General features: G+C 36.8%; 1 protein-coding gene across 2 annotated transcripts in view; it reads right to left on the reverse strand.

The window, feature by feature from the left end:
- RORA (RAR related orphan receptor A) overlaps positions 1-27,111 on the reverse strand; it is a 374,860-nt gene that overhangs the window by 112,714 nt on the left and 235,035 nt on the right. For both annotated transcript variants that reach the window (XM_042804082.1, XM_042804084.1), the window contains exon 2: positions 85-114. In XM_042804082.1, coding sequence (XP_042660016.1) covers positions 85-114 — 30 coding nt within the window. The remainder of the gene's footprint in view (positions 1-84; positions 115-27,111) is intronic.

The following is a 27,111-nucleotide window of genomic DNA, read 5'->3' on the forward strand; positions in this document are numbered from 1 at the left end:
GACACCTAACAGTCTGAGCACCGCAGCACAGCCTAACATCAATACCCTTTGTAAAAGAATGCCAAATCAAAAGATGCTACTTACATGTATGAGTCTTCTTCGTTACAGCAATACCTGTAGGGAAGAAATAATACCAACGTTAGCAAAGAGACCACCGAGTAAATTCTTTTGACATGTATTTCATCATTAAACTACTTTATTTCAGACACACCGCAGCCACTATAAAAGAGAAATGAAAATTGCAATTATTTGTATGTTAGAAGTGGGAGGATCTCCCTTTGCATGCAGACTTTAATAGTATATTCTCACATTTCATTTGTGATTAAGGCCTCTAATGAAATTTTGGAAATGGAATTGTTTGGCTTACTATTCGTGAAAGACAGAGACACCTGCACCTCACACCTCATCAGTACGTGTTTCAACATTTATTGATTAAATTTTCGTGTTGGAATGTGTATCTATATGCTGCTGTTTTAAAACTGAAGTTGATGAAAACAAAAGATACCAATACCACTATGGAAGCCCCCTTTTATTTTTCATGTCTAAGAATTTTCCCACACTCATATTAGCTAGTACACATCAAACTACCCAGACAGAACAGATTTGAGCAGTACAACAATTCATTTGATATGTTATTAAGTTCAAGTAGTTCCTTGACTGCAAGATGTAGCTTATGCTCATTAAAACCAAATGAACAGCTCTCTCAATGAGAATAACTTGCCATAATTCCAAGCCAGATGCAAATATCTCCAAGCTGTTAAATATATACTTTCTGAAGTAATAAAGATGTTTTTATGCTAGACAGGCATGTGGTGGCAATCACCAACAATGGTCCAGTGCCAATGAAATTTGAGAGGCATTTTAAAGAAAGCAAAGGAGTGAACAGAATGAGGCAAAATTTATAATACCAAATAAAGATAAAATTAATTCTGTTAAATGTCATGGGAATTCATGCTTGAATACAAACAACACTGTCTCCACTTTAGTAGATAACTGGTGCTGTATTCAGACCCCTCAGTATTTAAGCTCCACTCTCCTTAGGGGGAATTTTATGAGAAGAGAAAGAGGTTACTGGAAGAAGTACAAGTATTTGAAACATTTCATTTGTGATTAAGGCCTGTAATGAAATTTTGGAATTGGAATTGTGTGGCTTACTATTCATGAAAGACAGAGAGACCTGCACCTCCTTAGCTACCCTTCTCTACCCTTTAACCACCTCTTCAAATACAAATTGCTATGGAAAAAATAGGCTTTTATTTCAGGCTACTTTGTTGTGGAACAACTCAGGGAGGCAGTAGATTATAATAATTCAGAAAAATATAGATACCTTATTTGCAAATGTAACTTCCAAAGCCAGCAGTTTTCAAATTATTCATGTTTTTTTGTAGATACATAAATCCACAATGCCAACCCCAAATATGTAGCTATCAAGTTTGACACAAATGTTATAAGGTTTGGGTTTTTTTTAATTGCGCTTTTGTTGCTATTGGCCTTTTGGTTTTGAACCACAGAGTTCTACAAGCGTGAGCACAGAAACCTTTTTTTTCCCCAAAAAGAAAAGCTGAGAGGCTCCAGGCTTTGGGAAGAGAAATTCTGAGCTGTTCCTTTGAGTAATTTTGTAAATGTGAGACACAAGTAAGCAATTTGCAAAAATCAGAATACTAGGAACTAGTTTATGTATGTGTACTGACTTAAATTAAAAGGTCCCAGCCAAAACTGCACATTCCTCATGCTAGGAATTAGGGTTGTAGCCTCAAACTGTAGAGCCAGGGTAAGCAATAAGAACAAAAGGAAAACAAGCATAACAAAAATAAACCCATTTAGTTACATAAGTAGCTATTACAGGGGGCAAATTAATCCTTTAAATCAATATTTTGTAAGTGCCAGCTTTCTCATATTTTCATTCCAGTGCAATTGTTACTGGCTGGCTTGGAGTAGGTGGACAGGAAAGGACAGCTGCGGGTGTCAAGGAGAGAGCGTTATAGGAACAATAGTGCAGGGCAAGAAGAGGGGCAGAGTGAGAAAAAGCAGAGATCGAAAGTATCCATGTCAAAATGCACAAACAATACCTTGTGCACTCTTTGGTATGAGTGCAAAAACCCCTCTCTCTAGGGTTTTCCAAAGGTCTGCCTTACTCGTTGAATTTGAAATTACAGCTGTCATTAGAACATTTGTTCTTCCATCAAGGAAGAGCACTTTTGATGCCGTTTGACTTCTTGAGTGACCACCGAACAGCATGTACAGCTCCTGACAGTCTTCATCATCACAAACTGTCTTAACATTCCCTTGGCAGAAGTACTCGCTCTGCCCTTGTCTACCTGGCCAGCTCTGACAATTTTAAGGATGTTTTACGGAATGGGAAATGCAGAGAAAAAGGTCTTAAATCTGAACACCATTTGCAAAACTTCTTCTCCCAACACTAGTGCTAATAAATGGATACATCAGTGCTCTTTCAGCATTATGGAAGCCATATGTGTACTTTTCTCAGAAAATAATGCTTTCTGTAAAATCACTTTGAACAGAAAGTGCTTATGCTGTCACTTCTGATTACTCACAGCCTCTTCACAATGGGATTTGCCACAGCACAAAACAGACTTAGCTGTATTCGCTGACTGAGGGCCTACTTTCCCCTGGTACGAAATAGGGATGGAAATATTAGTGCTTATATTTTTACCTTTTTTTTTTTTTTTTTCATATGAGATTAGTGGTGGGTTTTTCCAATCAGATGTTTCCATAATAATTACTGATTACCATCTGGTAAGGTCTTTTAGCTGTTTTATGCAGATATTTTTAGATAACCTTTTAAAACAACAGCTTGGAGGTAGGCTTTTTTGCATCTTCTTCATAATTACACTGATAGTTGCAGTGAAACCAAAGTATTTTGCTTTGAACTGTGGTTTTATAGAGACTAACTGCAATCTGGTGGAACAAGGATAAATGTTGCCAGTGAGTTCAACAGGATTAGATTTGAATGAATCAGCAATCTCTACTTACATTAAAAGGAGTTGTGAATTTTTAAGAAGCCTTAGCTTTCACACCAGTAACTGTGACTAGAAAACCCGAACAAAAAGTGTAGCAGCATATCCAAACAGTCACTTAGATTAGATACATTGTAGCTAGTGCTTTAAATGTAGTATTATGTATGCAGCACATTCCTGCATCATTGGGATCAGTTTTAGTTTTAATGCAGGAAGCCAATGGCTCTGCTATTCAGAACATTCAAGAAGTATAATAATCTCCTAGAAATGGGTGTATTAAGAAAAAAAAACAAAAAACAAAACCAAAAAAACACCAAAACCAAACAGTCTGAAAACTACTTAATGTTAAAAAAGGGGAGTTATAAGATCTTTGCCTTTCTTTGGGCCAGTGCTAACTCTCACTTGCATATATGTTTCAACTGACTTTCCTATGAGCCGTATCCTACAAGTCTTACGCAGACAACCCATCAGTTCGTTTGAAATCAACAGAATCTCTTGAGAAACTAATTCTGCAAGTCCAACATACATCCGTATTTTTCTTCACATGATTAGGCATCATTAACTGGGACTGATCTCATTTGTAAATATTTCTGGGACTGTACCATCAGTTTATGTACATTTGAGTAGACATTGTATAATAAAAGCTAAACCTAATACACCACCAAAAGGCAAAGTTTTATTTATTTCTAATAAGTGGAGCACAAAGAACCTACTGATTCCTTTCAAAATGTTAATGTAAAATCCCATTTTTAAATGGGCTTCAATTCAAAATCTGATAGACTGGAGTAATATGTGACCACTTGCCACTATTAGCACTATCCTAAACAGCCAGCTTTCCATTCTTACTTAAAAAATAAAGAGAAGAAGAAACAACCCTAACTTCAGTGTTGCTAATACAGAAAGATTTCCGGACTTAACCAACTAGACTTCAAAGTAAAGCAAAGGAAATGTCATGAAAATACCACAATATATCACTGCCATGGTTATCAGTGAGTGAAAGTTTCAGTATTACAATTATCACAGAATTTATCACCTCAGCAGTGCAATTTGACATTCCTGATCAACACCAAATCTTAAACAAATTAACTTCTTAGACTTTTAATTGTTGCTATGCAATGCTCTTTGCAACAACAATCAACTGTATATATATATTTTTTTAAAAATGAAAACAATTCACATACCATTCCCTTTCCCCCTCCCACTAACAAGATGTAATTTGCCATGATGGGTGGTATTTACAAAAATAGCTTTCTGGATGCAATGAACTTTGAAAAGAGTATCAACTAACAGAGACAGGATATTCTTTTGCAAGCGGTTAGTCTGACTGACCTTCACTAGCCAACTTCAAATAGAGATAACAACGTCTTCAAGTACAAAAAGAGACTCAGATATTTTATACATCATAAGCTATTTCTCACAGTTGCCCATCCAAATAAAGAAGCATAATGAAACACTGCTTACTCTGTGAACCCAGATCCCTGCTGCTGTTGTACAGTTGTCAACTTCCCATATTTCAAGGGGAAAACATACTTTGATGTACAGAAAGATAAGTAACAAGTCCCCTGTCTGGCAGAATACATTACTCTGCAAAATATCAAAGGAGGATATTCTTGAGTTCAATTTTCTTAAACCTCCAAGAAAACACTTCCTCAGAAGTTTATATGGAGAAACAATGCATCACTGGCAAAGCTCATAACTAATCTCCAGGACTTCTGTCAAGCACCTTTGTGTTTCCTTTGCTTTGCTTTTTGTGCAAAAATCAGGTGACTAACATTGGTCGGATGACAGTATATCTATGTATATGATGATTTGCTCATGTGGGTGTGTGTATCTACCTATCTATACTCACTTTCTTTTACCCTTCCCTCAAGCCAGCATTATAGCTCTACTATGTTTTGGAACTTAGTCATTTTATGATGGATTGAAAATCTTGAGGGGGGGTGGGGGAAGTTAAAATTTTAAACTCTAAGCCTCCTGCCTGATGCATTGTGTAAAATCAGAAAGAAAATGTATTACAAGCTTCGATCCCACTGTGTTTCGTTCTGTCACTCCACTTTTTTTACTCTGTCACTATACAGAGCTAGCAATTAAGGTAGAAGATTATATGTAACACTCGGACACTTGCAGAGAATTTACCAAAGCAGAATAATAGAATTGAGTGTATTGAGAAAGGAGTTCATTATTTTGGAGACTTTAATAATGGTTTATATTAAAGTCTATAAGGATCTCTGGCTTGAAGGAATTTTGTGATTTTTGTAGGCCATTGTTTACCAAGTGACCAAGGTAAAAATAACATACATACAAGTATTGTAAATACAACTTCAGTGGATTTAACCAAACAAAATGATGTTGCAAAACAGTGTCCTTGTCTAGGACAGGAGAGCTGCTAATAATGATCAGCACACATTACTGAAAGTGCTCCAAGTAATTTTAGTATTTTGTTTCAAAAATTGTTAATGGACACTAATGTTTATAGTTCACTCAAAAGAGAAATAAATTATGTGCTAGGGTAGCAAGGATCAAGGACAACATCCACTAGGCATGTAAGAACAAGGAAACTTTCCATAAGAATTTGGGGGGGTGTGGGGAGGGAAGAGGAAGGGAAAAAAAAATAAAGTGGTTTTTTTTTAAACAAACAAACAAACAAACAAACAAGAAACTTCTAATATGATGACCATAATTTTTTGATGTAATATGCCAGTTTTTCCCTGACTTGTTCACAGCTTTTACTGAAAAGGAAAGAGGTCACCATGGGAAACAAGGCGTTTTCAGCAGGTCTAGATCATTCTTTTGTTGTCAAGTCCATAGACATATACCAAAGACCCAGGAATCAAGATTGACCTAAATGCTTCAGTACTGAAAAAAACTAACCGTGCTCTCCTAAGATTCACAGCTGTTTCATACACCTAAATTCTATCAGAGTATCATTCTGAGTTTTATTTTTGATGTGTTGCTTTAGTCTTACTCCTAGAATCATATGGTTATATCAGATTTAGCTACAGCAAATTTTCCTCAACACAATTGTTTAACTTTCTACTCAAATACAGATGCAGGATATTTGAGACAAACCTGATGGTTCTTTTTAAAAAAAATTGTATTGGCCTTATTTTATTGAGATAAATGACTTTTTAGCCCTTGAAACTCAGACTGGCTTCACGATTCTGAGAGTGACTTGCTGCATCATCTAGGCATTGTATGACTTCGGTTTTCAGTAGCTGACAGACTCCCCTGCCCAAAATTTCACCTGTGAAAACGTGAATACAACACAGTGTAATTGTTTGAAAGTTATTTAAGAGAGAAAACACCACTTCCGTAAGTTATTTGTCATCAGTACAATTCTCAGTTAAAAGAATTCCCTGTTCTTTCTAGATTTTTCCACAAACTGTCAGAAATGCTCCAAAAGAAACAAGAATTTAAGAAACAAATTCAAGATCCAAGTGTCTATGTTTAAGGCTGAAGTAACAATACTGTTGTTATTACAGATGCACTTACTATTAACCCAAAATTAAAATACTAACTTCTCATTTGTGATCAATATTGAATAAACTACTTCTCTCTAATACTATTCTGGACAGCTGACCACATGCAACTCCTTGTTTCAAATCTTCCTATAAACAATCTTTTCTTAGCCATATGGAAACCTTAGATTAATACTCATTTGATGCTGGACTGAAGAGTCATCTTTTTATGTGTGGATCTCTCACACACACATACAGTTACTAGGTGCTGGCATCATATGTGACTTCTGGCACAGAGTGCTGACTTTTTTTTCTCTGATGTGAGACTAAATACTGAACAAATCTGGGAAAATTACAAATAAAACTCTTTATTGTAAAGATTATGATCTTTAACCACTCCTTCATTCTTGTACAACCTCACTGAGGCCTATCTGAGTTTTAACATTTATTTCATCCTTATAAAAAAATAGTGTCTTAGATTAGAAAAAATGCAATGAAGAACCTTCACTAAATAGCCATTAGGTTCTTACGTGACAAATGTTGCCACAGAACATACAGCCAGAGAGCACACAAAATATCTGTCCCACATTTGTATTGTATTTCACACATTAAAAGTCAAAGATAGTTCTGAACTGTATGTAAGAGTGTATTTCCTGCAGGACTCTTTATAGGAAAACCATGAATTAACTTTCTTTTAATTACTATTGCTTACACAATTAACTGAGCAAATCGAAGTAAGAATGTCAACATAGTCTTGCAGAGCGACACAGTTATATTGACAGAATCCAGCTGAATGTACAAAGTTGCATAAATCCAAGCAAGCCCCTACAGTTCTTGAAATACACTACAAAGTGCAAGGAAAACCAACATTCTTAAAAACTGTCACAGGCTTTCTTAGTATTGCGTATTTTCTTAAACTGTGAGCCTTACTGCAAGCCACCATTTTACATAGTTTTAACAGTGGCAGGAGGACATTGCCAGGAGTATGACAGACACCACCACTGTAAGCATTGTACTTTTTCTTCCCCGTGACATTCAAAGAACAGTCTCCTTCAGCTAAAGGCTCTGTCCCATCAATCAGCACACTAATGGGAACAATTTGTTTAACTTGCACCAGATACACAAGCAAGAAGCTCTGGAATGTGTGTAGTTTCCTGAAGAATCAATCCTCAGAGCTGGCTCTTCCTACCACTTGATTCATTGACTACAGTTCTAATTTCTTTCTACTTAGTGTGATCTTGAACAAAGAAAATACCCCAGCAGTTGTGAACAATTAAACGAGTGGCACCATTTTTACAAACTGCCTGCTTGTTGATGTTATGAATGAGTCAAACAGCACCATTTTTAAGAGCAGCAAGTTTGGCATGTGCATGTGCACACATGTATGTGTGCTGGATACCCTGTAGTCCATGCTATTGAACAGGTAGTAGTATGGCTTTCAACCTCCATTTTGAAGCATAAAATTACATTTTACTTGGCTGTACTCCCAGACCTACCATATCAGGCACCTCATCCCAAGAATACTTTTGAAGTCATTTCAAAGCAACATTTTACTTAAACGTTGCACTCTCCATTCCTATACAAGCCTTTCAGACTGCCTTGTTCAAGCCTACAGACAACTTAATATTTAAAAGCATGAGCCAGGCCTCAAAGAGTTAATCATATTCTCATAAAATCAAGAAAATTATCAAATTGCAAATAAAAACTGAGGGTGGAAGCTATCTTCCTGCATGTTACCTCAGGCCAACCGTTTTCAGTCATTTCTCCAGGTGCATGGAAATCTAACTGTCCCTAGAGCAAAACTGAAATTCTCACAGAGCAGCCTAGGAGCAGTGATATTGGCTGAGATAGCAACCACAATGCTGCAGCAGTCCTGATTACACCAATCCTCGCCTAGAGGCAGTCCTTCAAAATGGGAGATAAAAGAAGCCTCAATGCCCCAATTCTGTGCCTTCAGGTAGCTACAACTATGAAGTGAACATTTTCACACAGGCTACCAAAGCTCTTTGGCATATGCAAACCAAACCAAAATGAAACAAAACCAAACAAATATCAAATGTGTAGCTGTAGTCCTTGTTACTTACATTCTGTGCAAGAGGAATTAATTATCTAAGATTATTGCAAACGGAAATACAATGGATTATGATTTAAATGATCAGATGGATATTCTTATGTCAGGGAAAGGAAAATAATGGGTTTCTATTTAGAACGCATTTTAAAGTATAATTGTAATTATTTTTCTTCGCATTTTAGCTTATAATATATTTCAATAAAACCCACTATATTTAAAAATAGATCTATTTATCTTCTATGCCCTCACTGATGATACAGGAGACAACCAATGAAATCCTCTTACTATTTCTATGACCAGATAAAAACCTGTTAATGAGTTGTTCATAAGTTGAATATGATCCTAAAACTCTGGAAGCTGCACACATTCATAAAATGCAACAAAACAAGCCCCCCCCCAAAGACCATGTCCAGTGAATGTTGGTGTTGCAGTGGGCTACATGCTTTTAGATATAGTGCTTGTATCTACAAAACTAATCACTTAAGACTTAGGCCTCCAGCATTCGGTAATACAAGTTACACATATTTACCAATCACAGAACCCAGTCTTGATCATTAAGCTGTTCATATCATACTGCACTATACGCTGTTTGGTATGGCAGAATCTACTTGAAATAGCATTAATATGCCACATAAGATACTATAAATTTTACAGAATGCAAATATATTCTGGAAAACAGTCTCTTGCACTAGCTACACATTTCTCACCCAGCTGCCTTTTCTGTAGCTTATGTTCTAGTATAATTAAAACTATTAAAAGTCATCACTCATAGATGTTTGTACACACTCTGGAAGTATCTTTGTCCAGTTCTGTCTCATACAATTATGCAACATTTCTTTGTAATTCTTCTGGAGAAGTATCAGCAGTCGCAATGTTAATTCTTTCCAGATTTCCACTTAGTGTAACTATTTGCATTGAAACTCATTTAATACTTGTCTGAGTGACTTATCAGCATCAGGTAGGCTCTGTGTGTCAGTCTGACACCAAACCCCAAGGATTCCTCAGGTGAAAGGAAACAAATGATAGTGTCATGTTCTGAGGTATACTTTCACAGGAATACATGGTTTTAAATTATTAAAAGTATGTACCTCTTGAAAATTAAAACAAAATCTAAAAACAAATGAAAAGGACAGAACTGGTTTGGGCTTCGGGAACTTCAAATCTACATCTATGCATCTATTCTTCTTTTTACAAGAGCTTAAATCAAAGCTGGCATCCAAAACTCTTGGTTAATAGGTACGCTGCAACATGTCCTGCTGGTTAGTTACATCCAAGTGTTCTCCCTTCTTTTGGTCTTAGTCAACTATGTCGACTTCTCTTGAAATGAAGAGATCATCAAGACTGCAGTAATTTCAAAAATCCAAGAAATCACCAATTCAAATGTCAATCTTAACTGCCTGGTTTTCAGGAATAACCATGAAAAGAGATAATGTTCACAGATGAGTTCTTTCAAATAATCAAAATTTATCTAATTGGTAAGTACATAAAACAATTCTAACACTTTTCTATGAGACCATAATTCATACACTCATCATAAAAGAAATAACCACCTACAATTTATTCATGTATTCAAAGCACAGTACTTTTTTTGCACAGCCAAATAAAAATGCTACTTGGTTTTGCCCCTTGAACCCAGTGGCAATTGTATATGGCAGGCAATTCCTGGCAAATGGAATTCCTCATGGAAATTCAGTATTAGAGCATTATATATGCTCTTAATCCACATCAAAACACATTTCAGCTTCATATAGTTTTAACTGCTGGATAAAGTGAGGACAATGGACAAAGATTATTATTAGGATCACAAAGATGCCAATGCCAATGAGAGCACCTTGCTACTAAGTTTTGCCTGTATCACATTCCAATGCATTTAAGCAGTTCCTACTGTCCTACTACAAACACTGCTCAGTCAACTCTGTGACAATTGTTACTTTAATGAAGACCAGATGCGTCCATGGACTATTCAACTGTACAACTCTGATGGCAGTGGAAGGGAGCTGGTCAGGTTGTAAAATTGGGATGAAAAGGATATAGGAAAGTTACAAAGTAATTTAAGTTTGCTATATATTTTATCTCAAAGATGGCATTTTGACTAGCACAATCCCCCCTGATACAACACAGATATGGCTTCTCTGCTGAGCTTAAAGAAAAGGTGTGGAGGAAGGACACCATCAAGTGATTTATCAACCCCATTTGCTCTGACATACAAGTTGCTCTGGGAGATCTCCAATCCAAATATAGCCACAGTAAAGTCCAGTTTAACTTCTGAGAACAACCAGGAATATCATACAAGGTGATATGCTTCCAAGCTACAAGCACTTTTTTTTTTTGGTCAGTTCCTTCTCTAACTTACAATCAACCTGTGCAATCGAACTTTACCAAGTAACTTCTGTTACTGACTGAAGGTAGAGTTGTAATGCTAAGATTTATCCCACACCAAAAAGCAGGCAACTCTACCAAGGATACCTTTTGTGTCTTCTTTGGTGCTACTGGGTTGGCTTTTTTGCAGTATTTCACATCATTAAGTTAGTGCTTATGTATCTTCAAAAACCAAACAACATCTGCAATTTACAAAGAAACAGAAACTAAGTAGTTACATATAACTACAAGTCATGTATTTATAAACTGGGTTGCCTGGCTCATAGCAGCAATCTTAATTCAAGAACTCTCCAAGCAAGGATTTTCTCACTGCATCTTTCACAATCAGTTCATGACTTCATCAAGATAACTGAGATATGACAAGATTAAGCACTATAACATGTCTGAGGACCAGAATTTTAATGCTGCATCTCATACTGTAACCCACATATTTTAGAAATGAAATTTGGGCCTCCACTCTAAAAGTAGTTCATGTACTAATGTGCTAAGATCTCAACAGGAAGACACAGAAAATAAGTGTTTCCAAAAGGTTTTTCAAATTATCCTATAGTATTGAATAGATAATTCCACACCGACTACAGGGAATTCAGTATTGCTTTGTAGATTTCAACAGGATTTAAAATGACAGCTGTCTCATAAGGTAGTTATTTCACTGCCATGTAAACCCTTTCAAAATCATGAAAGAAGTTCATTAGGCTGACTGAATATCTTCATTCACCCCAATGACTTTAATCTACTTAACACCTTGGGTGAGTTTGGTCCTTTGTGCATCAAATGAAGACAACTCTGAATATCAGGTTCTCACTATAACTGGAGGATTATTTTAAGTTTAATTGAAAGGTCATAAATATTTTTATTAAGGAACATATTTTCTTTGCTCATGTGTTCTGCAAACTATTTATAAGGTAATATTTTTGGTCCAGGAAAACTGATTCCTTACACATGACTTCATCTATCCCAACTGAATACTTTAGCTGCAATGTGCATGTACATTTGCCTTTCAGTATTCTTCTGAGACTGACTGTTGCAAAAATGACACTTTTTTTAAGCAGTCTCCTATCACAGTAACTTTTTTTTTTTTTTTAATTTCAAAATATACTAAGGTCGAATCTCAACTTTTCATTGCTTTGCTCTCATGAGGAAAAGAAATAAGATTCTATTACATCGTCTTCATCAGCTTGGATGAATGAGGGGAAAACAGGGAGAGGGAAGGATTTGTGCTAGAAGTTCATGCAAAATTTGAGACTTGAATATAGCACAAGTAGCACTTCAACACTTCAGACTCCTTCAGTGCTGAGACCCCTGGAGAGTTGAGTTTAAATCACTAAACTTATTTCAGGAAAGGGGAGAAGACTCTGGAGAAAAGTCTGTCGACTCCAGCAAAATTAATAAACTGGTTGCTCCTGAAGTGAACTACATTTCTTGACAGGAGTTTGACAAATTTCTAATTCCTTCTTAGCTAGCTTGTGAGTGCTACACTTGTTGCTCCGTTTTAACAGTTATTTAATACTACAGCACAATAGAAGTGATAAAAATTGCTAAGTTTCACTCACCTTGCACTTTCAGTGCCAGTTATAAACGATAAAGGAAAACTATGACCTTTCTCAATGTCTGTCAACAAGGGCAGCCTAGTCTTTCCTCAGTTAAAATGGTCAGTTACAGAAAAAGAATGTTTAATCCCCATTAAGTAATTTTTGCTTAAGGAAATCAGAATTAATAAATTGAAACAGATCTCAAATAAGTCCATAACATTATGCATTTTTTACTAAAGATAGAAGCCAGTTGTCTTCTCACGTGTGCTACAAATCTAAACAGAATTGGTGAAATTTATTTTTCATGTAACTGCATTCATCTAGCATAATTACACCCCAAATTTGCTTGGACACTCACTTTTCAGAGTTTTTTTTTTCCTCATTCTTATTAAAGACCATTGCTGGTTTCACTTCCATGTGTTTAGGATGCCAGCTGTTTTGCAGTGCTCATTGCACCGCTGTGATGGTTGGTGACCCACAGTACAGTCAAAATCTCAGAACCCTGTACTCAGGGGCTAGTGGAAACGCTTAATTGCTCTATAGAAATGATTATGTTCCAGAATTCATATGCATCTCATAATATATGTTTTAAGAAACAGAATAAGGTGTTAGTATCCCCTTGAACTAAAGTATATTTTAGAATTTCTGTAATAAAAATGCTTATATGTGAATTACACTAAAGAGAGCCATAAATCAACTTAGAATGGAGTCCATTTGCATTTTATAACTGGGCCATGACAATAACGTATAATAAAAAGAGGTATTTACCATCTCAGAAATACAAGTCAAAAAGGACATGCTGATTCAATGCCCCAAAAGTGACATAGCTATTTTGCAGCACAAAGGCCCTTTTTATTATTGCAAGGTAAAGTTTTGTTTGCTTTATCTATTCAACCATAGAGCACAGATACCACCCCGATGTATTTTTCACTTACATTAGGGCTCTGCCATGCCTGTAATTGTATGGCAAGGTTAATACGTCTCCCACGGTCCTGGGCCGAGAAGCATCTTTCCTTTAAGTAGGAAAGATCTTCCAATAGGAGATCAAAAGAGTTTCCCTTAAAAGCTCTACTCGAAAGTAGGAAAGTACCTGCTGTGGATGAAGAAGGGGAGAAAAGATCATGTTCTGTTAAGCAGTTTCCTAAAATACTGCATAGATATGTGTACTGTACACAAAAACAATGATCACACCACAGCTGTAATCACCTGAAAAGTACAGCTGGGACTCTGCACTCGTTACTCCAGTCTTCTGGCTGCTCTGCTAACAGGCAAATACGTGTTCCTGTTTACAGCATATGACAGTAAATCTGTGTGTTGCATCCACCATTCCAAAACCTCCTACTGCAATGCACACGGGCTTCACCCATAGATTTGCGGAAAGTGATTTGCAAAGCAGCTTACTGCCTACCAACTCTCAAATCTTGGCTGGGTTAGTCTTGTCCACTCATTCTTTCAGATCTGAAAGGTTTCTTGATTATTATACATTAAACTTGAAATGCAGGAGAGTACTTCAAACAAGTATTTACCACTTTCAATATGTACATCCACTTGGCACAGAAAAGAGAAAGTTAATTTCAGGTATGAGCCCCAAGTAAAAATCCTGCTTCCAATACACGTTTTAGACTGACTTTAGCCCTTTTTTTCCCCTCTGTGCACTGAACTCCTGGAAGCTATCAGTGTCATGTATCTCTCTTCCTATACATAAGCCTGTGGGAAGAAACCAGTTTCTGTGACTTCAGTGAGCTGACATGATTGACACACCATGGTGGAACCTGCCAGGCTGAAGTTATGTGGTTAAATTTCAATAGTATGCACTAAGACTTGAGGCACCCGTACTCACATTCTGGTTTTGCCATCAACTCCTCAAATGGCTGTGCAAAATTCACTTAATTTCTATATACTACAATCTCTGACCAACAAAATAGGTAAATTCAGCCTGTTCTTCCTCTCTTTGCCTAGTCAGTTCATATGATAATCTTTTTAAAATGGGTTCTGATTCTTGACAAAAATTTGGATCAACTTTACTCATTGGTGTTTCTTAACTACTGAAATATTCTCTAGAGGTCAAAATCACTGAGGATCATCACAATAAAAAGATTTTATTTTTGGAAAACAGAGAAATTTTGTTAAAACAAATTATTTTTTTCAGTCTATTCTGTACTTTATGTCACCATCCACAGCACCTACCAGAAACTGTAACTATCTCTAACCACATTTAGCCAGTAAAATTATTTCCTTAAACTTTCTGTTCCCTGAGGACAGTGGTTCCCCCAGGAATACAGCCGGAGCTTTTACAAATGCTTGGAAGCAATATGAAGCTGTGTCACAGTTAAAAAAAATAAAATAAAAAAAAAGGTCATGAAAATATCCAAATAATCCCACATTAGTTATTCTCAGGGCTCCAGGGAAATTAAACAAGGGTGGGGAAAAAGGCATAACCTGACTGCTTTACATACACAGCTCAAAGTTACAGCATTAGCAATTGAAGCTCAAGACAAGAAAATTGAGCACTGGTCTGTTAATTCATTCTAACGACATCACTGCCAGGATTATCTTTTGGGGGATATCTTGTGTAGGGGGTTGGGAGGAGAAGGCAAGGGATTGAGGAAGGAAGATTTGATTATGTCTGAGCTATTTCGATTTGAGGATGCTCTTAACTGACAAAATAGAAAGCATCTTATCTGCGAAGGGATTTTGCTCAGCTGCTTTAAAAATCCTCCATACATACTGTAAGTCAGCACATTCCCTGGAGGATCAATTGGCTTGACAAACTCTAGACATCCTCTATACCATTAAAAAAAAAAAAAAAAAGAAAGAAAAAAAAAAAGAAAAAAAGAAAGCATTTCCATATAAAAACTTTCTCCAGGCAAAAGCATGACATGCAAGGGTTTGTCCTGGGGCAATTAAAAAAGAACTTTTTATAAGTAAATTTAGTGCTTGCAAAAGTTGCTGCATTAACAGTTGATACCAAAGTGTTCTCTTTAATCCAACAAGCTGCAGCAGGGCAAATGTCTCTTCCGCCACTGCTCTTTATCTCACAGTAGGATGAATTAGATCTAAAGAGGGGGTGAGAGGGAGATTAGCTCTTCAGGCTCATTCATCATGAAAACTTACTTTTAACTCACAAGCTGTCTCAGTGATTTAAAGAAAACTCTCATCCAAACATTTGAAGTGCTTAAATGACATTTTAAGCAGTACACTTTAAGCAGTAAAGTACTGGTCTCTGCTGAGAGGGCCAAGATGACTGCCAACTCTACTTAATGAAAGCTCTGAATGGAGCTATTTGGTACACAGGTGAAAAGCTGGTAAGAAAATGGCATCTGCTTCAGAAGATTTCTCTGATTCCCCGCAGTAAAACACTGAGTTTATCTAAGATACTGTCTAACAGTAGCCAATTTCAACAAAGCTGTTCCTCTTGAAAATGATAGAGAATAATATTTTCAAACTTTTTATATGAGATTGTACTTCTTGCACTGAATTTATTACTGTATTTGCACACCACACATTTATCTAATTATCCCTAGTCAGCAGTGACAGCCGCAGAATTATTCCTAAAAAGACAAAATATAGAAGAAATGTCATTTAAGAAAAAAAAGCTTTCAGTTTTAAAAATCTGAAATTATAGACAATCATCCTTACAGGTGGACTTATGATCCTCTGCAGAATACAGAAAATTTAGCAACTAAAACACAGAAGTCAGATTGGCTGTGGTCCTTAGCTGGAGATCAAGGGGAGGATTGCCAGATCCTCCCAGCAGGAGGATCACCCAGCAGCTCTTGGCTGGGTCATCAGCTGGGGTAACAGCACTGTCGATTCCCAGGCTGGATCTGATCTCCACAGGATGGCTATCAGCCACACTCATCCACACCAACTAACCCAGAGCTGCTACAGCACTGCCTTGGCACATAAAGAAAAGAATTGCAACTTACTTTAACTTTAGGCATCTAACAAAGGTACCCAGAGTTCCCATAATCTTGCATTTAGGGAATACAGTTCCATGCAGACAGAAAGCATGAATGCTCCCCCTGTATATCAACTAATTGCTAATAGTTGCAGATTCACTTCCCATTCTATATTTGTTTCTGAGAAAATTTAAGTTGCCACTACTGTGCATACTTTCTACAAACACTCTAGCACTCTTTTAAATTTGTCTGCTATCAGATCTGGCACCAACTAACAAACTAGGTGTTCATTGGGGTTTTTTTAAACTGCTTTCAAAAAGGACTTTACAGTTGAGGCATTCCAAGGTTCTTGGAGCCACCACACACTCCACACGCAAACAAAACTCCCATTAACCTCAACATGACCAGAATGGGATGGAATACCATACCCTGACCTGCTGGGCAAGTACTATATAATCTGGCATGTGTCTTAAAGCAGGATGTATCCAACCAGCTCTTGTGTTCTATCGTCTTAAACATGAGAGTTTGTTACCTCAAAAATGACTTTTTAAGAGACATTACTACAGTTCTGGCTCACCACAATGCAGAAAAACGGACAGAGTTAGTTTAGCATTCTTTTGTGATCCAAATATTTACGTCAATGCAAGTATCCCCAGGAAGATGTGCACCTAGTGTTTCATCAATCCTTAAACAGTTAACATACTGTTTTCTTATTTCTCCAAACCGCATATATTAAAGAATGAGAAAACCCAGGAAAACTGCCTAAAATACTTCACATAAAAATTACACAGTACTTTGTAACATCAGTAGCACTGCACAAATGCAACCAAGAATAGTACTTGAAACAAAAGGTAAGAAAAGGACACAGGAGAGACAACAGAAGGAAGAAAAAAAAAGTAATTTGAGGGAATTTTGAAAGTAAGAATCCACTAACTACTAATTAAAAACACTGGAGAAATTCTCCAAGCAGCTCCTGTGAAGTTTCCATGAAGGAATTCAATGCTTCAGTGCCCACTTTAATTTGTGCGCAGAGAAAATAGATATTTGCATATGCAGCTAAATGTGTATGTGTGAATAGCTGGATATGTATTTTCCCATACAGATGGGCAATTTTGTCAATACATCTAAGGCAAGGATTTTGAATGTGTCCTTGAGCCAGGCATTCAATCTCTGTTCCCCATCTGCGTTACAGGGATAATATTGTCTCACAGGGACTCTATGGGTGAGGATAAATAGGATTAAGTTTGAAAGGTGTTAATACATCCCGGAAAGCTTTTCATATGAATATATCCTGATAGGCTCCTAATATCATCACAGTACAATATTCAGTTATCTGACAGATAGTCAACAATAGTATTGGCCAGTTGGTTTAAATCAGTAATTGCTATTCACTGTTTTTTTTTTTAATTTTCCACTCAAACTCCTGGCAAATATGATGAAAAATGACGATTCAGCAAAGCAGAGTTCAGAAAAAGGCCTTCAAAAAATTACAAGGTTTGAATTTACCTTTTCCTAACCTGAATTGCCATGCTCAGCAGGGGTCAGACAAGGAATTTGTTAATATGTAGAAAGAGCCTCTTTTGGCCGCACTGAAAATGAGCAGTATTCATTACTAAAAATCATACACAAGTTGTATAAATATTTACTGAGCTGAAAGAACATGTTGGGTAATGTTTTCCACAAATCAGTGGAAGGGAGTCTCTAATTAATGAAACCAAAGCTGTAGAGTTTTACTAGGCACTTAAGAGCAGTCTGGAAGTTAAACGCCAATGCTGTAGTTCAAACACTGGAGTCTATTAAGTCCTAGTGCACTCTTGCTCTCAGCTGACTACTTACAAACCGTGAAGAGGATTAAGGTGGATGGGATAACTGCCAACTTGAAGCTGTTAAATGACTGCATTACAAAAAAAAGCTCCTTAACTTGCTGTTGTTGAATATTTTTCCTACAAAATTCTCAGCCACTGGAAAGATAAATAGGGAGGGAGAAAGGTTACTACCGCTTTTTTTTTTTTTTTTTTAAGTGCATTTACTGCACAGACAACAGCAGGATCATAACCACCTGACCCACAGAATACAGACAATTATTGGAAGGAAAAAAAGCAATAATTAATGACCAAGTCTATGTGCATTCCATTAAGTACAAACTGATGTCGTGAACATCTTAATTTAAAGAGCTGCTAGATAGGGAATTACAGCAGTGTAAAAAGCTTCTTCCTTCTGCTGCTCCACAGAACCAGAACATACCAAGGCTTTAAATTTTTAAACACAGCTTTCATGTTCTTTGGGGTACACAAGAAACCCTCTGAAAAATCAGCTTGTTAATAGATTCATCAGAGATCATTCAGCTTATCAATGTTTTCAATCATTTTTAAAAATTGTTTAAACAGTACAGTAACTTAAACTCATTCAGGAAGATACTCTTCCTCATTATATCCAGAGTACAAACAAATCTGGGTAAAATGTCACATCTGTTAAATTGGGCAGACCTCCAGGTTCGTCCAACTTTTTCTTATGGGTAATAAAGTTACTGCAATTAAGGTCTGAAATATTTGAAAGCCACGAAGACAGACCACTTCTCATACCCAGGGTATAGACAGAGTACATTTTTAGAAGGAGGGCAACTCTAGAGTTATAATAACAAGTTATTATCAAAGGAATAAAAGAGGTTTATGCATGTCAAAATCTTCTCAAAACTGCAGTCCACTGCTGTCTGCTCATTGTATACAACATTTTCGAGATGAACAGATCCTAGCACTACTGCCTCCTCTATTAAGAAAAGTCAACTTATTTGCCACACCATATTTGAACATGTGGGGGTTTTTATTGCCTCCTATTGCCAGTAAAGGATGACTAATATCTGTAATTTGTAATTTCCCAGCTTTTGTGGTTTCTGTTTTAAGCAGCGTTCCTTATCTTTTGTAAGTTTCAATTTGGGGAAAATTGTCTTTTATACAATATTTTTTTCCCATGTCGTGTCAAGTCAACACCTTCTGGGCCCTAACTACAGTGTAGGTGACAAGTACACTGACAAACACAGTGACTGAGACTTTTTTTGTTTTGATAAGGCTGCAAACAACACAGGTATCAGAAACATTATCTGCCTGTGTTGGTCAAGCAAAGCATGCTGGAATCAAACTATCTTTCAAATTCTGAGACTAAACCATGAAGACAGGTATCAACAACAGGAAACACCACTTCCCCCCAAGAAAGTCTTTTATTTTCAAAAGTACACATGCCGCAGTGTCCCTGCCAAAAGGAACACTTGGTATTCATTTCCAGTCCTGGCATATGTTAAATCCTTCCTTTTAGATGCACAACTAGCAGCTGACTTAGGCCTTTGAAGACCTTGATCCTCATCTTCCTTCCAAGCTGTAACTTAGATCCTCTGCTGCATAACATCTGGAAAATAGGCAGTGACAGTACAGGTCACAAGGGAACTCTGGGCCTAGCCTGTCCTAACTTCATGTCCTCTGCAGAGATTACTGAAGACAAGTCACAGGAATGGACCTGTTTTCCTGTGAAATGCTGATATTTCTTTTGAATTATGTCTTAGAAGATAAATGACTATGTACATGTTCCCTCCCAATACTCCTCAAGCCTCATAAAGCTCCACTACACGTCATTTATTTAGCAACAAACTAGAAAGCATGAACACCATTTGAGTTCTATCAGCATGTTAGGAGATAATTTAAACTTACAGATTTTAAGGAATATAGGCAAATCACCATTGCATTTTCACAACTCTTTCAAGCCCAGAACGTGAGGGTTTAAATGTTTCAACTGAAAAAAAAAAAAAAAAAGAAAAAAACACAAACCTAAACGAACACAGAAAACCCCATAAACCAAACCAAAACCAAAAACACAAAACCATAAAACTAAACCAAATCTCCAAACTTTAAAAAATGGCTCATTTTCTTCCTGAGCATCTTCTCAAACAACAGCAAAAGGCCAATCTCTTACTGAATCGGAGGCTGGCAAGACATCAGGTGACAGAGAGGATACCAGGCCTCAGAACACACTGCAGAAAGACACGCTCAGCTTGCAGAACTGCCTCGGCAGAAAGTTCAGGTGGGTCTGTTACATCTGTATTTTCAAGTTAGCCCCCCAATCACCCACACTACCAAACACATGTGTTCCAAGTCTTGATTCAGTTATCTCACTTGCCAAACCCAAGAATTGAGCCACAGAAGATGACTGGCTGGAACATAGCCTCTCACCCTCACCCCTTTTCTAGGCATCGTGGATGTAATCCATGTGACAAACCCACAGTCAGTCTTGGCTAACAAAGACAGTAGATGCATAGTCTAGACCTAATCTTTAAGTCTGTCAGATTTGCATGGTAACATGTAGCTGTATTTGAGACCAAGACAGGCTCTATCTATTCACCATCTTGTGAGACAATAAAACCTAGGGTTCTGGTTAGCAGAGAATAAAAAGATGGAAGTCTCAAAACGATAGGAGTATCTATCATTTCCCAGTTTGTGCTAATGCAGAATTGAAGTAGTGCTTTTTTTTCCAATTCTCCTTTTTTTTGCTCTTTTGCTGTAGGCATTTTTTCATAAATATGAAAAATGGAAACAGCAATCACTTATTTTGGAATCAAGGAGAGAATCCACTAGGGCAAGACAAGGGTGTCCTAGTCCCAAGAAAAACGAGCTGTGAGCTCTGAACACACAGCTGTTTCATCTCAAAAGCAAGTTGCCAGTTTATTCCAGGAACACAGTTGGTTCCTTTTCCTTCTTTCAGTTTCAAAAAACATAATGCAAACTGACCAAATGCACTACATCATTCTGAGACAGAACCAGGGAGAGGATAGGATGAGCAATGGAACTAAAGTTGGACAATAGGTAGATAGTGTTCCAGAACTTCATAGTTCAACTATCTATAACTGTGAAGTGCCAACAGAGAAGTTTTATAGTCTACCAGTGTCGCTGCCAAGCTACTAATTTTCAGCACTCCCCAGATCTCTGCTGAGATGTAGAACTGGAAAACTTCCCAGTGGTCTTCCTACCTAGGCTTCCAGGTTTGACAGTCTGAAAAACTGGTCTTTTCATTCCAAAACACTTCAAAATGAGTACAGACACCCAAGAATGTTTTAAGTGTGGCATCCAATGACTTCTACCAAATGTGTGTTGTCATTCTCAGAGCAATGAGACACAAATATCCTATTGGCATGAAAGTTCTAGGCTAAAAAAAAAAAAAAAGGAAGCAATTTATTTATCAAAAAAAAAAAGTATCAAATATCAAAAGACACAGCAATAGGCACCTACTTTCATTCCCAAAAGTATTAATTTAACTTCTGACACTTTCTCTAATATATCGTCAGTAGCTTTTTCCACACAGAAAAGTAACTGCATCGCTGCTTCTATCTTTGGCTAGGATTGCTTTCTTCAGAGCCATTCAACACCAACATCTCACCTAATACTACTTTTGTACAGAAAATTTTTAAGAGCCGTTTGTTGCTGGCTTTACTTCTTCAGAGGAGCCTATATGAATTCCTTCACATTGGGATAACATAGGGAGTGCTAATGTATTTTTATATCCAGTTCACACATAAAACAATCGGTGCTTTTCAACTGGATTTTAATTTCTCCTCTCCTGGCCCCACCCTTACGTCTAATAACATTTGGCCTTCCTATTATCTGCTTTATATTTTTCTCTACCAACAATGAAAAGCATACAGACCTCAGCATCACTGAAAAACATGCAACGTAACAGTACCCTTACTTCAGAAAACAAAGAATCACCTCCCACTTTCATCATATAATTCACCTCCATGATGTACTGCACACTCAATTCCATGCTAACATTCATACAATAAAGCAGTCAGATTTTATTTACTGTTACTTAACTGTGTTTTCACATCTAATTCCTTTTGAGTCTCATTTTTGAAAATGAGAATGGGTAAGGAAATTTTTAATGAATATTTGACATAAGCTAACACAGAGTAGAAGACTCTCTCTTCTCAAAAGTTCTATCTAATTCACTATATAATGCTGATGAATCTGTTTTAATGCCACTGTAGTACCACCACAGCGTTAAAATGCCACCTTTTTGACCGCTTAAATGAATCCCTTTGGCAAAACACCTGCATAGAAGCACAACAGAAACGGTTTTTATTCAAAGACTGCATCAAAATGTTTCAGTGAAAGTCTCAATACAGTGTTTGTTCTGAAGAGACTCTAAATATTTCACCTCTTTACAAATCCCCCATCAGCTTTATGTAATACCCCATTTGGGATGCATTGAGAACTAGTGTAATTCAGTTCACTTGCATTACTGCCAAAGTGGAAAACAATGACCTTTCCATTAAGCATTTAAATGCTAATCATTCTAATGAGAAAACTTAATGATATTAAGTGTTATCTTTTTAGCCATGCAAAGAGACTGAAGCAAAAGGTTTGCACATGATGCTTTTGTTCAGCAGACTAGATAGAGGAAGGGATACTCTCTGAGAAGATAGGAACCTTGACCTGCCCAATTCAACAAGTCTCATGCAAACCCCAAGTGCAGACAAGGAATTATCAATATTGCAGTCTACTGGTTAGAAACATGATAATTTTAAACAGAGCACATTGTGCTTTCCTCGTTTATGCATGCAGGTTCGCACAGAAAGGTTATGATCAGTTATTGGCCAAATAAAAACAAGACCTCACTTTTCTTGCATGCCTGAAATGTAATGTGAGTTTACTCAACCTTGGAAAAATAAACAATGGGTAGTATGTTAAACAATAGCTCAAACTACCACAGCACTAGCCTAAAACTCATATCTGAAATGGACATGAATTTATAAACAGAGATGGATGTCTCTTTGCTAGACTTTAGTAAAGGACATTAAATGAAAAGAAGCAAGATGTACTTAGTTTAATTAACAGCCACCACTCTGTATTTTGAGAGGCCCTCACACATTGGCTTTATACTATACACTGAAGAAAATTAACTGAAAGGCATCTCAGAAAGTTAACAATATCTGATTGTTCAGGTGTGAACAATGTTCTTTCCCAACAGAGCAAACTTATAAAAAAATTTTAGCCCTAAGAGAAACATACAGAATATGTGTGTTTGTTGAGCAGCAAAATACAATTTATTAGTTCATTTGGAGGAAAAGTGAAAAGGCAATAATTCTTGTTTTTCATGGGATCCAAAATGGACTGAAGTCCTGCTGTCCTCGTAACGACTGCCTAGAAGAGAGTAACTTGAATCCCATATACTGTCTGGAAAAGAATTTCAGCCTATTGCTCTTAAATGTAATAATTAAAAAAAAAGGAGTATTTAAAAAATAATTTTAAAGGATAAATGACAATAATCTTCTATATTAAACCCTAATGCTCATAATAAGACTACTGAAACAGCTTTGGAAATATCAAAGATCCACTAGATCTTATCTTGCCAAGCCCTAAGATACACTCCAAGGAAGTTCTCTTTTCTCCCTCTGCTGATTCTCATGCAGATCGGTTCCTGACACATCCTTAGAGACTGCTTCAGGACAGACAAAAAGCAGCACTACATAAACACTCCAGGGATACTAGAGAGTCCCTCTGTGGTTAGTGAAGCTCACAAAAAAGAATTTCTTAGCACTTGGTAAGCAAGAGGTTAATAGCCTATATAAAAAAAACACCTCTAACAAAAATGTTATTTCAATTGTATTACATTTAGGAGCCCTGAGGGTCATGGGGTAGATAATCAAAAAGGACAAGGAGGAAATTAAAAAAAGGAAGAAGGCAATCAAAAAGGGCATTTAGAAGGACCCATAATCCTCCATAGGAAGAATACTAATTATACTACTGCATCATCTTATAATTAACCCTGATCTAAATTTTTTTTTATTATTATTTTAGCTGTAATAACGTTCACATGCACAATGATTTGATTGCTAATTCTTGCCGTCTTTCTTGAACAGCTATTTTAGTTTTGGTAGCTGATTTTTACATAGCAGTTTAATTTATAAAGAAATAAGACAAAATATTTAGATATTTGAATTATTTTGTCATCAGTCATTCAGATTAGCACATTGGTTTCCTTTTATTCTGTCAGTGCTGGGTGGTACACTCTTCTGCTTTCCCCAAAAGTCTCTTCTATTTAGGAGTGAAATTAATCTCTGATATAAATCAGTGTGTTGCACCCACCTCAGCAGTAAAACGTGGCCATATGTCTTTGTGATGACTTCCATCTGTATCTCATATTTCATTTAATAAATGTGGGATATTATTGTAGCCAGAAAACTGAATTCTCAACATACCTTCATTCCATAGCAGACCCCTGCTTGGGCTCACCTACATCCTTGGGCAACTGGGGACACATTGCTATGGTATTTCTAATGACTTACAAACAAGTCTGAGTTGTTGCCAAATTGCAGAAAATAACCAAGCCCCAGAAGGTGTTTTCCCTAGGATGAAGGATAGTCATTTGTGAACAAAGCCAAAATCTATTCCCAAACTAACCCGAGACATTGACACATGCAATGATTTCACAAGATAATGTGGACTCTACAACTGATCTATAGGAATAAAAAGATCCAGAAATAAGTCTGTCTGATGTATGCCTTCAAAGGAAGGCATCTACAGACATCACTTATTTTTTATCTTGATCTTTTGGATTCATTCTAGCCATACATACTTTCTGCAGATATAAAAGCAGACATGCTCCCCTCTTAGATTCATAAGTATGAATAAGCATACATAACAGAAGCTACTTCTAACTAAATTTTTGTAGAGTGATATGAAGTTATCCTCTTATTTTCTGTACTTCCTTCATGTATCTGTAAGGCACCTTGCTAATTAGTTCTTAATGGTCACTAGATTCTCAGATAATTAACGTTTGGAGGGCACTATTCCCAAGTCAGGGCCAATCTAAGGACGGTAGTCTCAAAGGCTTCCTCCATAGCATTTGTCATGGGAGGAAGCATGTTTTTTAATATTTTAACAATCACTTTAGTTCAGAAAGATAGGGCCTGAGGGTTTTGGCTTAGACAGCATGGGAAACATCAGCTTCTCAGAAATCTGGACGCTATACTGTGTGGTCAGCAGCATGTACTCTCTGGACAAACACATTACTCCTCTGGAGAAAACAGAAGAGAAAAAAACCAAAAGACAATCTATGTGATTAATACTGATTTCCTTCTGATTAACCAAAGAAACTACTATTTCCAAAGCAAGAATTTAACCCTGATTAAAAGGCAAACCCTGAACTTGTTAAATAATAGACTTTAGTCCTGCGGCAAGTACTTTTGTCTAGGTACAGAAACCATTTGCAGAGATCAAATAATGACAGTATTTCTTCCTTGTATCAGTTAATACAGCTGTGTAAGAATTTGGGAAAGAGGGATGCTATCTCCCTGGAAAACGAGTGAGAATAGAACATCCTAAAATGCGAGTAGGCCTGTCTAAAAATCTGAATCCTTTTTTGTTCCTTTTGAAACCCTATCTTAGACTAAATGCACATTCTCAATCAATATTTAATAATACAGAAGCTACAACACCCTGAGGAATTCAATATTCTCCAATTCCTATTATTTTCACTGTGATAATATTTAATACATCCACTGAATTATTTGAATTGATGGTTGCACTCCTCAGATAATACTAAAAACTAAACTTGAAGCCAGTTTAAGCTTCTGTTGCAGCCTGCACCATTAGGCAGCTGAAGTTGGAAGTATAAAACTAGAGAGTAATTATTAATTAAAGTATCACCTCCTCTGTCTTATTCAGAAATATTGACTGCAGCTGTAGTGATTTTGTCGTAGGAAACTGCCACACTTGTCAGTGTTTTTTTCTTTTTGCTGGTTTATCTTACAAGGTAGTAATATAGACAGCAGTGAAATGAAGCACAGAATCATCTCATTAATGACCTGTCATTGCTAATGCCTTCCTCATTTCATAATCAAACAAATAATTAAGAGCAAACATAGTAAACAGCTAACACTTGGAAACATCAGAAAATACCAAAAATTGCCATCTTGTAAATGAACTTTAGGTCAGCTTTGAATGTTGAGCAAGCACGCCCTGTTATGCCCACCCAAGCTGTGCACTCACAGCATGCAACTAATGATGTTGAAAGTTTTCCTTATTAAAAGTTGTGCCGTTGAAAGTACCACTTTGCAGCACACTTTTGCCCTGAATAACTCAAGGCGGTGCCTGCTTAAGCAACCGCATCTCTGCAGTCAGACTAGACATAAAGGAATTTTCTGCCTCTATGGCTAAATAGAGCCCTCTTACATTGCCAGAAGCCTGACACTGAAATATTTTGCTGTGACTGACAGAACTAAATACAGATTATTTCATCTCCTTTCAGCTATTGCTTTGATGAATGTAACAAGAATACCTAGAAAGGGCAAGAGGCATCACTAGAGACTACCGGCTATTGATTTTTTCTACTTATTTTTCTAATCACAGCTACTGGAAAAGTACCTCTATCATAATAAACAGGAATCAGTTCCAGTTTTTGAAAAATGTAAGTACATTTGTAATGGTAATAACAAGAAAATAACAATGTTAGACACCAATCTGCATAAGAAACAAAAATGAAAGGAGTTACCACAATGTTTTGTGTATATGTATAAATAACTGCTTGCTCAATTAAATGGCTACCCTTCAAGAAAATAATTATGCTGACTCCACTGTACAGGTAAGTTCCACCATACAGACATGGACCGGCTGATGTGGAAAAAAGTATTCCTTGTTGGCATACTTCCTTGCCCCCCTCCACGCACCATGACTAGCTCATGCTTCCCATGGCTACCACTGCTGGGCTGCCCTGTGAGGCTACAAGAGCCCAGGAACAGGGTTCTTGCAG

This window comes from Tyto alba, unplaced genomic scaffold (genome assembly GCF_018691265.1).
Source record: "Tyto alba isolate M040663 unplaced genomic scaffold, T.alba_DEE_v4.0 Super-Scaffold_41, whole genome shotgun sequence".
Taxonomy (NCBI): Eukaryota; Metazoa; Chordata; class Aves; order Strigiformes; family Tytonidae; genus Tyto; species Tyto alba.